At 41.4% G+C, this 14,716-nt stretch overlaps 2 protein-coding genes across 2 annotated transcripts; one reads left to right on the top strand and one right to left on the bottom strand.

The window, feature by feature from the left end:
* The first annotated feature begins 6,615 nt into the window (after nucleotides 1–6,615).
* Nucleotides 6,616–7,625, top strand: SODALDRAFT_325971 (hypothetical protein). Its single transcript, XM_028610041.1, has one exon. It carries the CDS (start codon nucleotides 6,712–6,714, stop codon nucleotides 7,321–7,323), a length of 612 nt encoding a protein of 203 aa, XP_028469587.1. The 5' UTR covers nucleotides 6,616–6,711; the 3' UTR covers nucleotides 7,324–7,625.
* Nucleotides 7,626–7,805: 180 nt separating this feature from the next.
* On the bottom strand, nucleotides 7,806–9,922 carry SODALDRAFT_335782 (golgi apyrase; the record flags this gene model as incomplete). Its single annotated transcript, XM_028612545.1, has 2 exons — nucleotides 7,806–9,835; nucleotides 9,910–9,922. 2 exons carry the CDS (start codon nucleotides 9,920–9,922, stop codon nucleotides 7,806–7,808), a joined length of 2,043 nt encoding a protein of 680 aa, XP_028469586.1.
* Between the last annotated feature and the right edge of the window lie 4,794 nt (nucleotides 9,923–14,716).

Below are 14,716 nucleotides of genomic sequence, written 5' to 3'. Positions count from 1 at the left end.
GGGTCCGTCTTTATAGGACTATACCGACGATTATAGTACCGAAGGGGAAAAATATAGGAAAAGGGCTTATAGGCTATATCGTTAAAGGATATCGAAAAGGCTCTAAGTATAAAGGAACCAGTAAACCCGTAAGAATACGTCCCTAAGAGTATAATATAAGAGTTCGGCGATTTATTCGCGCCCTTATACTTAATACGCCTACCTTTATACCGATTTAGCACTAATTACGAGGTTTACTTATAAAAGGATCATAATAGTAATAAATAAGCTTTACCGTAAGGCCTACTCCATTTTATATCACGTCAGGAGCTCCTTATATTATAGAAGATGATAACGGATTTAATAGATAAGGGGTTTATTCGTGCTAGTAGCTTAGCTACTGCCACGCCTATACTATTTATAACGAAGCTAGGAGGCGGCCTCCGATTTTACTATAACTACTACGCCCTAAATACGATTACTTAGCGAGATCGCTACCTATTCCCCCTAATTATAAAGATGCTACGTAATCTAGCTAAGGCGAAATGGTTTACTAAGTTAGATATTATCGCCGCTTTCTATAAAATACGGATAGCGCCGGGGCACGAGTATAAGACCGTATTTTATACTCGGTTTAGATTAATCGAGTAGCTAGTATACCCTTTTAAGTTAACTAGCGCGTCTATAATATTTTAGCGATATAGTAACTTATTACTATAGGAGTTCCTTAACGGTTTTATCTCTATATATATAGATAATATCCTAATCTACTTAGACGGATCTTATAAGGATTATAAGGAGAAGGTATAACGAGTACTTAGTACCCTTATAAACGCTAGGCTAAACCTTAACCCGAAGAAGTACGAGCTTAGTATTAAGACGGTTAAATACCTAGGGCTTATCGTTATAGCGGAAAAAGGGGTATCTTATAACCCCGAGAAACTTAACGCTATTCCGGAATAGAAAGCGTTAGTCTCCACGAACAGGGTATATAGTTTCCTAGGGTTCGTTAACATTATAGGATATTTGTTCACGACTTTATAGCTATTATAGTATTACTTATAGCCCTAATAAACAAACGCCCTATTCTACTAGGGCCCCCTTTAAGAGGTAGCCTTTAAGGAGCTAAAGCAGATAGTCTAGGAAAAGCCCTATCTATAATAATAATAACTCGGAAGGAAAGCCTAACTAAAGATAAACTATTTAGGGTTTATACTAAGTAGTGTATTCCTATAGGAAGATAAGCAGGGATATAAGTGCGTTATCGCGTATTACTCGCGCCGACTTAACTCCGCTAAGTATAACTACCTAATTTATAATAAGGAGATACTAATAATTATAAATTACTTATAGGTTTAGAAAACCGAGCTTATAAATAACGGCCGGTTTTAGATTTACTCTAACTATAAAACGCTCGAATACTTTATAACTAAAAGGGCCTTAACCGAGTACTAGAGTCGCTAAGTAACTAAGCTTACTTAGTATAATTCTATATTAGAGTACTAACGAGGGGCCGATAATATTATAGCTAATACGCTTTTATATTAAGAGTAGGATATACCTAAGGATTCCTCCGATATCTAAGAGTAAAGGAGGTATATATAGGTAATCCCCGATATAGCTATCTCCCCCCGGGTATACTTAGTAAGAGTAACGTTACCGGAGCTAATTATAGTTTTTAAAGTAGACTCTAACCTATAACGATTATAGGATAAAGCTAGAGCTACTAATAAGCGTTATTAAGGTGCCTTTACCATAATAGTAGCAGGAGAATAAAGCTTTCCCCCCGAGCTAGAACTTAAAATATAGATCGCTGAGTATAGAACTGATGAAGGACGGCTAATATTTCGTGACTACTTATAGATACTAGAGGATAGCTAAAACAGGGCTAACTACCCGCTATAAGACTATATTATATACGCGATCTATAGCTTAGTAATCGGCGAATATCTAGGTAAGGATAATACTATTACTCTAATCGCTTATTAGTTTTTTTAGCCCGGTATAAATTAAGATATTAAAAGATTTATACGGAATTATAATACATACTAAGCTAGCTATATATAAAGGGGTACGAAAAAAGGATTATTACGCTCACTGCCTATACTAAAGTAAATCTTCTACGATATTATAATAGACTTATAAGAGACTTATTACTTAGACATAAGGGTAAGTATAGATACTTATAGGTAATTACTAACCGACTCTCGAAATCGGTAACGCTTAAAGCGATAGATATTATAGATACTTAAGCCTATACTAAATAATTCTTACTATACTATTATAGGTTTTACGGGATACCGAAGTCTATTATTAGCGATAAGGGGTTAAACTAGATTAGCCGCTTTTAGCGATACTTTTATAACCTCACGGGTATTAAATAATAACTAGGTACTATATATTACCCTTAGACGGATAAAGGTTCTAAACGCGTTAACTAGGAAGTCTAAGCCTATTTACGAGCGTATACCTATTACGCCTAAGATAACTAGAATACGCTGCTACTAGTAATATAAATAGCCTTAAATAACCGGGTAAACATAATAATCTAAATAAGCCCGTTCTTCCTATGATACGGGTACTACACGAATTCTCTTTAAGTTAATAAGACTATACCTACCGATAAGCGCGAGGCTTCTGCGTAGCACTTACTAAGTTATTTTAAGGAAGCTACCTAGTTCACCTAAGCTATAATAGCCGCTATATAACTACGCTAGGAGGAGTTATTAAACCGTTAGTATTACCCGGCTAAGAGGTTCGAAAAGGATGACCTTATATAGTTAGATACCGGGGACTACTCCTAGCTATAACCGTTAAAGAAACGTACCTAGCTCTACTATAAGTATAAAGTTATAAAGGTTATTAATTCCTATATCGTAGAACTAGATATCCCCTTATATATCTATAACCGTTTCCACGTGGATCTTCTATAGTAAGCCGACTATAACCCCTTACTAGGGTAAATAATAATAAACCCTTAGCCGCTACCTATTTATGAAAGGCTAGATAAAAAGGAGGAATAAATAGTAGAGGAAGTCCTCTATGCCTATACCCGAAGGCGAGGTCGTAGTAAGGTCCGCGAGGTATTAGTATAATAGGAGGGCTATATAGAATTAATATAGGAACCGCTTAAGAGCCTACGGGAGATATAAGTACTTAACGAATTCGAGAAGAAACACGGCCCGGTATAGTCGAATAATAGGCCTTTATAATAGTATACGAAGGAGGTATAAATATAAAAAAGGCTAATATAGTAGCGAGGAGGATAATGACCGAAAGCGAGATTATATTAGGGTTATACCCCCGCGCTACTTAACTTATAAGTAGGAAAGAACTAAGTAAAATCCTAAAAATAATATAAACGGCCTACTCTCTTATAATCTTACCCTTTTCTAGCTCCTCCTCGTATAAGGCTATACTACCCTTAGCGGTACCCACCTATGACTCTTTTACTAGCTTAGGATAAGCCGCTAAGGAGGTTATACCCTCCTCGCTATTAAGGATAAGAGTAGTAATAACCTCCTAGAGAGGAGCCGAGACGAGCGTAGCCTTAGGAGTAGCCCCCGGATTATTATTAGCAGCGAAAGGAGTTATAGCTACGTAGTGCTTATATATACGACGGACAGAGTAAGTAAGGTTATAAACCTTTTACGATATTTATAGTAATATCGTTATTATTATCCTCTAGCTTTTACGATATATTCTTAAGCGTCTTATCTATACTATATATAAAGGCGGCGATATTATTAAGGGCTTATACTATACTTACCTAGAACCCGGTAATAACAGATAGGGCGGTAGCGGGCAGTAAGGTAATAGCGGTAGGCGGCGCGGCGGCGGGAGCGGGAGTAGTAGTAGGGGCGGGAGCGGCGATAAGAGTAAGGGCGATAATAGGAGCGGGAGCTTATAAAGGACCTACGATACTATTACCCGATTTAGCTTAATTAAGGGTAACTTAGAAATAACTCAACGCTTCCTAGAATTGGCGGCGATTGTACGCAGATAATTAGTATAAAAGTCGCGATATAAGAGGATATAAACTTATATTATTATCTTCGCCGTCCTTATTTATAGTATAAGCGGTATTCTATAAGGCGTTAGTAGTATTATAGGCGGTAGCGGGGAGCTATATCGCCTATTAGTTATAGTTATTATACACCTAATATGGACTACCTATAGAAGAGCACTTACACGTTTAATAGGAATACTCGTAGTACTTAGTATCGGCCCTAGCCGCGCTAAGGCCTGACTAGTAATAATACTTAATACTATATTCTTATTTATACAACCGGGTAGCGTACTACGAGTAAGGGGCGATATAGCGGGGTATTAGCGGGTTCTTAGGCGCGTGTTATTTCATAGGGGGGTGGGGGGGGGGGGGGGACAGTCTATTTATTATTAGTTACGGCCGACCTCGTAACCCGTAATAATAAGGACCACGAACTTGTATTATTATCACTATTACCCTTATAAGGGCGCTTATTAGGGGACGCGAAATCGGATATCTACTAATAGTTAGCTATAGCGCTAAATTACGGGTAAGGAGTATATAAACTTATAGTAAGGAGACTAGCAGTAGCTTAAGAGATAAGCTATTACTCGGCGACATTGGTTATACTATTAGGGGACCTATAAGGTATCTCGGGGCTACTTATAAGGTAAAAGATAATTAAAAGAAAATAGCTAAAAAGAAGCTATAAAAGGGGAAGAAAATAGTAAAAACGAAGAATAGTAGGAGGTTGATTTTATTACCCTTTCTACGCTGTTTAAGTGGAAGGAATAACCCCGGGTTATATATTCGGTAGGTATATCGTTTATAACGAGTATATACGCCGGCGAGGAGCGTACGATAGTACCGCTATATAAGAGCTCCTTTATACTATTTTAGCCTTAAAAGGATCTTAGCTGCTACGGATTACCTCCCTTTAAAGGAGCCTTTAATACAATCGAATAAAGGAGGCTATTTTTAGATTATACGTAGGGAGGCTAGGGTAATATAAGGTTATAACCGGGCAACCACGATACGACCACGACCTTGCCTCCGGCGTGGGGGGTATATTATAGGCTATAGCCCGCGGAATTGTCCCCGGTAATAGCCGGGACTAAGAAGCACGGACCCCCTAGTAAGGCCCGTGTAATTCTATATATACTTAGCCGCCTATATACCGCGTAGACTTTTCCTTTCCTCCTTTCCTTCCTTAGTTCGAATAAACTATATTTTCGGCCTTAATACGTGAACAACTTTTAATAAGCCGTCACGGTATTAGACTATTATTTTAGAGCTCTTATAGGGGCTTTAACCGATCAACGCTATTTCTGGAAATATATAGTAGTACGTGTTAATATTATAACTAGGCATAGTGTATACGCGGCAGGGTTCCCTTTACCGAAGCGTAGATTCACGGCGTTTAGAAGAGGAACGGTTAGCTAAAGTATTAGCGGAGGAGGTAGCGGGCTTTTTGACTTTTTTTTTCCTATAACCTCCTTTCCTACTAGGCTTAGCCGTAGTATCTAAGGTATTATTACCCTTATCACTTTTAGTATATAATACCGGAGATACTATAGCGTAGTGGTTACCGCGTTTTCCTTAATCCTTAAGCCTAGTCTCGATATATCGTTAACCTAGGGTATAAAAGCCCTCGGAGAGAACTAATTCCTTATCTAAAAGGCCTCCCTCGGCTTCGGTCTAGTCACGCCTAGCTATTATACGTATCCTTTAAAGAAGTCTACTACCTAGATATATATTACGGGTATCGATTCGATATTTTTAAGGCATAGTAATAACTCCTGCTATCTTAATAAGCACTCCTATAACTTCTTTAGGCTTATTAGCGCGGTATAAACCTATTCGTTATATTCTTCGTAGGTATTAACGTGCCGGGTAGCTATATAGTAAGCAGTATCGCAGCGAATAGCTTTATATACCTTATAAGGAGTAGTATTACATAATAGCAGCTTACGGCTCTTATCGATAGTATTAGTCTTCTATATTAATACGGCGCTAATACCCTTAATATATTTAACGTGTTTACCCCTTTAAATCTTCTAACGCTATATAGCCGACTTATAGGTACGCTATCTAGTAGATATTAGATCTAATAGCTATATAGCCGTAGCTTCTACTTATAGGATAGCGTTCGAAGCTTAGAAGATAGCGTAGGAAGGCAGAGCAGGCCTTTAAGGAGGGGGGTGATAATTATTAGGGCGTGGATATTCCTATATATCATTATTAATGGCTATAGCTTCGTATTAACTACGCTAGAACTCCTAGTCGCGATGGCTTTTATAGATAATAGGCTTATAGTCCGATATTTTAATACTTATAGATAGACTCGCTATATCAGCGTAGCTAGATAGCTTCTTAAGCGGTAGTAAGAATGGTAAAAGGATAGATCTTTACTTAGTAAATAAGACTCTGAATTATTAGATAAAGCGTAGTTAAAATCGTTATAAAATAGGTTAAAATTTGATTAAGGTAATTATGTATAATTATAACTGTGCAGGACTGTCAGAGAATTCCTGCCACCGTAATATCGGCGGTGAAGATTCTGCAGGTGTCTACCCGGATTATAATCTCGGCAATCCGGCCCGTTACGTAACCGTAAAACTACGGTCTGTTCAACAGATCTTAGCTAACCTCGCAACTCCATCTTGTCGTGTCCAATCCGGGAGCCTTGCTGCCCGGATTTTCCTTCTAATAACTGACTTATACGTTAGAGAACCAGCATCGGGATGTCCAATCAGCTTTTTGGTATTATTCCCGCTGGCCACCCAGTCGTGACAGAGCCGGTCTCGTCGCCTTCAGAGGTTTCGGCTGTCTACACAATCTCTACCGCCCGACCTGTCTCACACATAGTCGTCTTCATGCTGCCGGGCGTGGCGCTTCCGCCCGATACGGCCGCAGCTATCTACTTCGCTCCCGCTGTCACTTCACCCACAGCGACTGGTGCGGTCCCGGACTTTCGGTTTCTAGGTGGGGTCGGTCCTGGCAAAGAGAGTGCCATTTTCAAGATCAAACCTGGAGCAGCGGGGTCTTCTGGGGATGGCACAACACTAGCGTCTCCGAACAACTTCATGATCGCCATATCCATCGAAGAAGCCGGCTCCGTGGCTTCCCGAATCCAAGCAAAAGCGTCGGAGTCTGTCGATAGAGCTGTCCCGTCGACCACCCTTCTTGCGCAAAGAATCATCCAAAACGCCTTCAATTTTCTATCAGGTTTCAGCGGCACCATTGGTCACGGAGGCGTGGAGGTGGTGCCTCTTAAGGCGTTCCAGGAGTGGTGGAAGAAATTCGAGGCCCGAGTCAGGTCCGATCCGGGCTTTTTGGAAAGGCAGCAAGACTGATATCCCACGGACGCGCGCGTCTTGGGCTGTATGATGCTTATTGGCACCTGACGAGTTTCTTGGTCTTCCTCGATGTCCTCAATGATCCACGACTAGTTGCCGTGCGATTATTCCAATGACCGAGAAGACCACCATCCCAGTCCGCCCTATCACTATATACCATATGGAACTCGTATCGCTGAGAATCTAATATTAGGGTCCTAACCCTTTCAAGCCCAGATTAGCTCCGAGATGACCCCTGAGTATGTATACACACGAGTGCGAAATGATGCGGTATTACACAGCAGAAAAACGGTACATGATAGCTGCGCAGTCCACACTCTTCCAAGTGAGACCAAGGCCGCCATCCGGGAGGCATTTAGGGGCCAAAGTGAAGATCCGTCAAAGCGTGTCCCCTTAATTCCAAACCGCCATTAGTTCATTCAGACGTGAGATGCTCGACTGTGCGCTCGGGTATACCAACGCGCCAGCATTTCTTTTTCTTAGAGAGGCCGTGATGGAGCTTTCAACCGGGTTGGGCTCCCTGCTCGACTCCTCTTCCCGGCATTCACCAGATTAGGGACCAATCTCTCTCTGCTTTCGGTACGAACCGCGACGCCGCCGCGGTCTAAGGACTGCCCGAATCTTGCCTCCTCAAAGGGTTCCAGGGTGATGTTGGGTGCGAATAGCCGAGGTGACCTGCGAGCTTGCAAAACGTCATTCATATCCGAGACACTGTACTCGTCCGCGTCTAGGTTCCCTAGCTCGAATTGGCCAACGCCCCCTTCCTCCATGAGCCGTTCATAGTAAGGAGTGCGGCGTCCAAATAGCTTGTTTGTGAAAGAGGAACCCCGGCCGAATTTGAGAGGACCAGTAGGGAAGCGATTGAGTCGGAGGGTAGCGCTTATTCGACTGATCCAGCGGGCCCGGCGGTCGCGCTTGTGGAGCAGGAATATCATGAAAGCGGCAAGGAGCACTAACAGGATGATTGTGAAGTTTGTCCTGGCCTTGCCCATAACGTTGCCCACTGCCCCATCCCAGTCATTGCCTTCGTCTAGGCCCAAAGTAGGGTCGTACGTCGATCCAGCCAGCTCAAAGTCAGTGGCACCCGCTACATTGCTGCCGAAACCCACCGGTAAGGAAGCAGACTGGCCCTGTGGAATAATTTGGCCAGAAGCGTAGAGGATCATTTTCCCTAATGTCCAGCTTACCTCCATCCCATCAATTTTGTTCACTGGTTGAAAGGGAGCCCAAGGGCTTTTCTCTTTTGTGGCCTCGATGTTGACGTCGGAGATGTTCAGGCCAGAACTCGGGTCATACTCCATACCAACCCTCGGAAACCCAATACCCTCGTAAAGGATATTTATCAACCAGGACGCTTTAAAACACGCCTCTTGTGCATCCTTTACCTTTCCCTTGGTCCCTATGTGCTCGGCGTCTGCTACAATTCCGTCCCAGTGTCGGCTGCAGAAATCCAAGACCTTGCGTTCATACGTAACGAGATCGTAAGCTTTATGCTTGCCGCTAAACACACCATGGGTCGTATGCCAATACTCGGATACTCCGACGAAGCGATTGATACTGAAATCGATGGTCGGCACATGTTGTCCATTCAGAAGACATGGCTCATCAGGACACGGCGCATCTTTCCCCAGTAGTGGTTCTGTCGTTGCGAGACATTCTCTAAAGTTGCCTGTTCCCACGAGAGTAACCCCGCTGTCTGCCAGAGTGCTGGGCAACGTCCCGTCATCAAGCGTTGTGCGGAGCCCTCGAGGCATACACGGATCGGGAACTTCGAGGTCATCGGGCCGACCGTATGCATCTAGAAGTTGGTGGATGTATCTCTCCCGGGCCTGATTGGCACCGTATCCAAGCCATGAAGTCGTAAAGACCTTGTATTCTGAGACGGTGCCATCCAAATTCCTAAGACGGACGAGTTTGAGGTCTTCGGCATGCTTTTCCGCCTCTGTAGTATTTGGAACAAATGCGATCTGTGCCGATGCGCCACCCATGTCTAGGAAACCATATGTATGGTGGCCGTTGCCGTTTTCAAGATCGTCCGACTTGTCGAACCCACCGAGAAGATAGTTGGCGGCAAGCCACCCGTACAGGCCTTCGGTTTCGCCGGAAATGACTTGTACATTGGTGGAACAGTCGGGGAGCAAGAAATCCGTGTTGTCGCGCAGATATGAGCACATGGCCTGCAGCAGACCTTGTTGCGGTCCCTCAGGAAGCAAGCGCATGCCTGCCGTAGCCATTAGGTAGATGGGTGTATCTGGAACTTTGTCCTCAGAAACCTCGTCCAGCGCAAGTTCCACCAAGGACTCGAGATGGTCGCTCCCTATTATCTCAGGGGCTAAAGCGAAAGACGCCACCCCGGGACGGATCTTCTCGCTGGAAACGAGCGTGATGGTGGGTAACCGGCGGAGGTCCTCGATGGGAACATGTTGGGTTGCTGTCGCGTAGTTTTTCCATTTGTAAATGTATACACGAGTCCCCGAGGAACCAGCATCGAAGACGACGCCGTATCGCCCTGGAAAGCAAAGCTCCGAGTTAGTTGGCTAACGACAGGCATTTCGTGAAGTAGAGACGGGAGAGGCTGATTACAATTGTCCCCCATGTGGCTGAGAATGTTTCTACAACCATGGGAGAAACGCTGTGCTGTATTTTCTCAATTGAGAAGACGCCGCCGAGGACTCGCTGAATGCCTGGCTCGAATAAGTTCTGCTGCTGTCAGAACATCAATTCCAGAATAACGTGACACCAACATTTGTTGACCAGGGCGTGAGATTAACGGTTACGTAACGGGCATGGATTTCTCCCAACACAGCATCCTCCGGAATCGGGGTGGACACCTGCAGAACCTTCGCCACAGATATTACGGTGGCAGAAGTTCCCGAACGGTCGGGGATGATTCTAGGGGTTTTAACGCAGTTACACACACAGATCCACAGATTTACAAGCCTCAATTAAATCAACGGATCGACTGCCGTATTACTGTTCTTCTACGTTATTTTACGGTTACGCTGTAAGTGCCGACCCCGCCTTCTGGAACACCCCCATTTAGAACACCACTTTACACCAAAACACTGCTTTTTAGACCCCTGCTGTTTTATTCAATAAAATAGTAAATATTATAAAGCTAAAACTCTATAGATTAAAAATCAAGTCCTAATAATCTGTTGATAGTTTTTACATAGGTCTAGCAAAAGAGCTATAATATAGCTTAGAAGTTAGGACTTGATTATTTATTTATTTTAGTATATGTTTTCTTTATAACTATTACACGCTATGGCGTGCTGAACTTCCGCCTAACGAAGGGTTATATTAAGGAGGTTATTAGGTCTAACCGCAGAATATAGTCGGCGACCTCGGGTACTTAGCACAGGCCTCCCCTGTGAATAGCTAGTCACGAGTCTAAGCTAATAAGTGAGGCCAAATAATTCTATTATCTAGAACTAAGGAAAGGAAAAGGAAAAGGTAAAAAGACTATCTTACTAGGGGCCGTTATAGATTAGCGGCCTAATCGGTAAGAGGTCTATACGGTATCCTGGCTTAGTAAGGCCAGGACCCTAGCTAATAGGGTTAGCCTATAATATTAACCCCCTCCCCCCTCCCTCGCGGGGGGTTATAAGGGGATCGCTAGGGTTATACGCTCCGTGCGCCCCTTAGAAGCCCTTTACCTATTTCTTACCTTACCTTTACCTTTACTCCTAAGTCACGTTAACCCCTAGGGCTATAACATTACCGTAGTCGTTATAAGGGTAACCTCGCGGTACGCTAGCCTTATCTTTATCGAGTATACAGGACGTATTCGCTCTTCCTGCCTATTCTACCACGTATACTAGTAGTCGCGACATTAAGGGCTCTTATTTACCTGCCCGATTTTCTATTATTATAACGTCGTAATAGGGTAAGTATATAGCCCGTTGTCGCGAGTTCCTCGCTTACGCCTAGCCCTCCTTAACGGAGGTCTTATATAAAGGAATCGGTTTAAGGGAGGTATAAGGCCCTAAATATACGAGCGTATACCTGCCTTTATTCCGTCGTAGGCCTCCCTTAAGGTGGTTTATTCCCCCGGCTCCCTTTTTATAAAAGGAACGGCTATTCCTCGTAGATCCTTATCCTCTTCTTCTTTCGTTTAAACTACGGAGTTTTCGTTAATATAGGTCAAACCGCTACGCTATCCCTTCTAGGCGAAGTCTTAGCTAACTATATATAGTTCTCGAGTTTCTTTTATTTAACTTCTCCTTATAAACCGATACTAATGCCCCCTTATCCCTCTTATTCGTAGCTAAGGTATATTATAGTATTTATACCCCGTTCGCTAATATCTAACCGTGGTATATAGATAGACCCTCTTAAAAGTACTAATATTCCTTAATTTAATATCGAGTCCTTTATTAAGTAAATTTTAGAATACGTAAACTAAGTCTTATACAAAGCTTTACTCGTGCTAGTAATATAGCTTATTAATCGCTAATAGGTAACGATAATATAGTAGATAACGAGTACGAATAGGTCGCTAATAATAGCGACGATTATACTAATAATAATAATAATTAGTATTATTATTATTATTATTCTTACTCTGGTATCCTATCTAATCTATAGGAGCCTAGTTTAGACTATACGGTCCTTCTCGGGTGGCTATAGAGGGGAAAACCCGGGGTCCCGGTGAAAACCTCTATACTCGTCCTTTAATAATAGTAATAATAACAAAGATAACGCTAGCGATAATACTAAAGACCGGGCGGGGTTTATTATCCCTGTCTTAGCCTTAGCTTCCGAAAATACCCGGTCTCCCTATAAATAAGTTTTCGCTTATATCGCCGCCGTTCTTTTATCTAATATAAGCTTCTATAATATAATATAGTCGTGTCCGTTTTACTAAGTTATTTTTAGGACAGTCCTTCCCTTAAGCGGGCTTATAGTTCTAAATATCCTCCCGCCCGCTACTAAACGCCTCCTTATCTTCCCTATATATCGTGGGTCGCTCACGGCTATTTTAACTAGATCTACTATAATTAGTCTAGCCCTAATACCGCCTATAAGAATACTAAGTGCTGATATTGATATTATTACTAATAATATCCTTAATATCCTTCGAGCATATCCTTCGTACTCGAACAAAGGATATCTTCCCCGTAAACCTAGACCGTTCTTTTCGAGTTAGTCAAACAAAGGATCTAGTTCGAGTCAGACAAAGGATTATGATATAACTACGATATCGATCTATATTATGATATTATTACGATATCGATCCTTTTACAAAGAATAAAGGATATTAACCCGTTCTCTCGGTTCGGTTCTTTCTTTCTTTACTCTTAATCTTAATCGTTTTTTCGATCTGAAGAATATATATAATACGCGCGCAGAGATCCTACCTTATAATCCTATTATTACCTTCTTATTTTTTCCACTGCTTTTCGTGACTTTCGTCCCTTCCGCTTATCCGCTATCTTTAAAGATCTTTAAAAGGGTATAAGCCCGGAAAAGCTCGACTAAAGTCTCGAAACAACCCATTCCTTAATTACCTACGGTCGTAACGTAAAAAGAGAAACCTCCTATTCCAAATAATAGTCTCCTTTCCTACCCGATATTCTATTCTATATACTACCAACACTGCCTACCTGCTTACCTACCGACCTACCTACCTATGTACCTATATCTACAATCCTACGGTTCGATTAGTCGGTCGGCTTAGTCGTACGCTTATAAATCTACAAAATCAGAAAAATCATAAAAGCCTACGATTACGTGAATTAAACAGGTGTACTATTCTTTATATAGGAATATAATAACCACTATACTACGAGGGCTATTATAGTTATGAATACTAGCATATCTTTTATTCCTTATAAGTCTTTAATTCTTCTACCTTGGATTTCTATACCTATATATTTTCTAACCGTGGAATCCTATATAAATATCGTGTTTTCTACGCGACAGTAAATCTCCTCGCTCCGCGAAGACCGACTTTAGGATCCTCGCGAATAAAGAAATTAAACCGGCCCTAATATAGATCCGCTGGAATAAATGAATACTATCTTTAGATATAAAGGAATTCTATTATCCGTATATATGGGTATCGTTTTCTTTATTTATAAAGCTTTTTTTTTCCTTTTTCAAATAAAGAACTATATACCGGTTTCACTTTAGACCCGCACTAATAATGGCATCGCTATAATAACCGCGCCCGTATATAGAATAAAGAAAATAATAAAGAAAAGGACTATTTTCCTTATTTATTTTATAACTTCGTCAGTTCTTATCTAAAATAAATAAAATAAATACCGTTTACGAGCTCCTAAGATACCCGCACAGGCTATACTTAAGGAAATTAACGTGAAGAAGCTAAAGGGTAGTCAGGACTACTAAACCTAGACGATAGCTATATATACCCACTTTGTATATAAGGGAAAGCTTCTAAAAGAGCTTATAAAACCCCTGCCTGAAAATACCTCTAATAAGTCAAAAGAAGAAGATTTAAAGACTACTAGGGATCTACTCTCGGCTCTATAAGATAGGCCCCTAACGCAGGTTTAGAATCTTAATTTTACTTTAGAAATCTAGGAAAAGCTAAAATCCCTATATAAGAAAAAGGGGTTTTAAGCAGACTACGATATCCGTATATCGTCTTTTAACCTAAATATCTTAGAATTCCCCACGCTCGAAGACTTTCTATGAAAAATCTAAGAAAGGCTAATTATGCTTTAAGGAAGGGATATTATTCTACCGAATAAGGTAACTTTTACGTAGACTCTGAATTGCCTGGATAAGCGATATAACGCAGTCACTGCGTAGATCACGTAGGCTCTTCGGCATAATATCGATAGCTATACGTTTAATAAAATCGTTATAGAACTAATAGATATGATAAGGAAAATCGACTCTTCTACCTCGAGGGCCCTACTTATAAAAGTATAGAAAAATCAGAAGAATCAGAAGCAATAGTCGAACAGAGACCAGGGTAGTTAGAAGAACCTCTTCTATAGTAACTGTAAACGGTCTGGATACCTACCGACGAACTATTCCTTTTTATACCCCGAAAAAGCCCCCGTAGGATAGGTCGTTAAGGGGAACTCCTTAGGTTCGAGGAAAAATACCTAAAATCGAATAAATAAATATAGAAAACCTCCGAAAAAGAAGGTGGCACCGTCGAAGCTTTTGATATAAGAGTCTAAAATATTTAATTTCTTCCGTTAGTACGAGTAATAGAAGCTCTTAGGGAAAATAAGTAACGACGAAACTATTAATTTAGCTTTTGATATACCACCTACGGAGGAGCCTTTTTCGGAAGCTAATACCAATACTAAAGCCGGAGATTAGCAGCACGAAGTAGAAGAATTAGAAGAAGAAGAAGAATTAGAAGAAGAAGAAGAATTAGAAGAAGAAGAAGAATTAGAAGAAG

This window comes from Sodiomyces alkalinus, assembly GCF_003711515.1.
Source record: "Sodiomyces alkalinus F11 unplaced genomic scaffold SODALscaffold_1, whole genome shotgun sequence".
NCBI classification, from domain to species: domain Eukaryota; kingdom Fungi; phylum Ascomycota; class Sordariomycetes; order Glomerellales; family Plectosphaerellaceae; genus Sodiomyces; species Sodiomyces alkalinus.
Note: the sequence above shows the minus strand (reverse complement) of the source record. Positions and strands in the feature narration are given on the sequence as shown.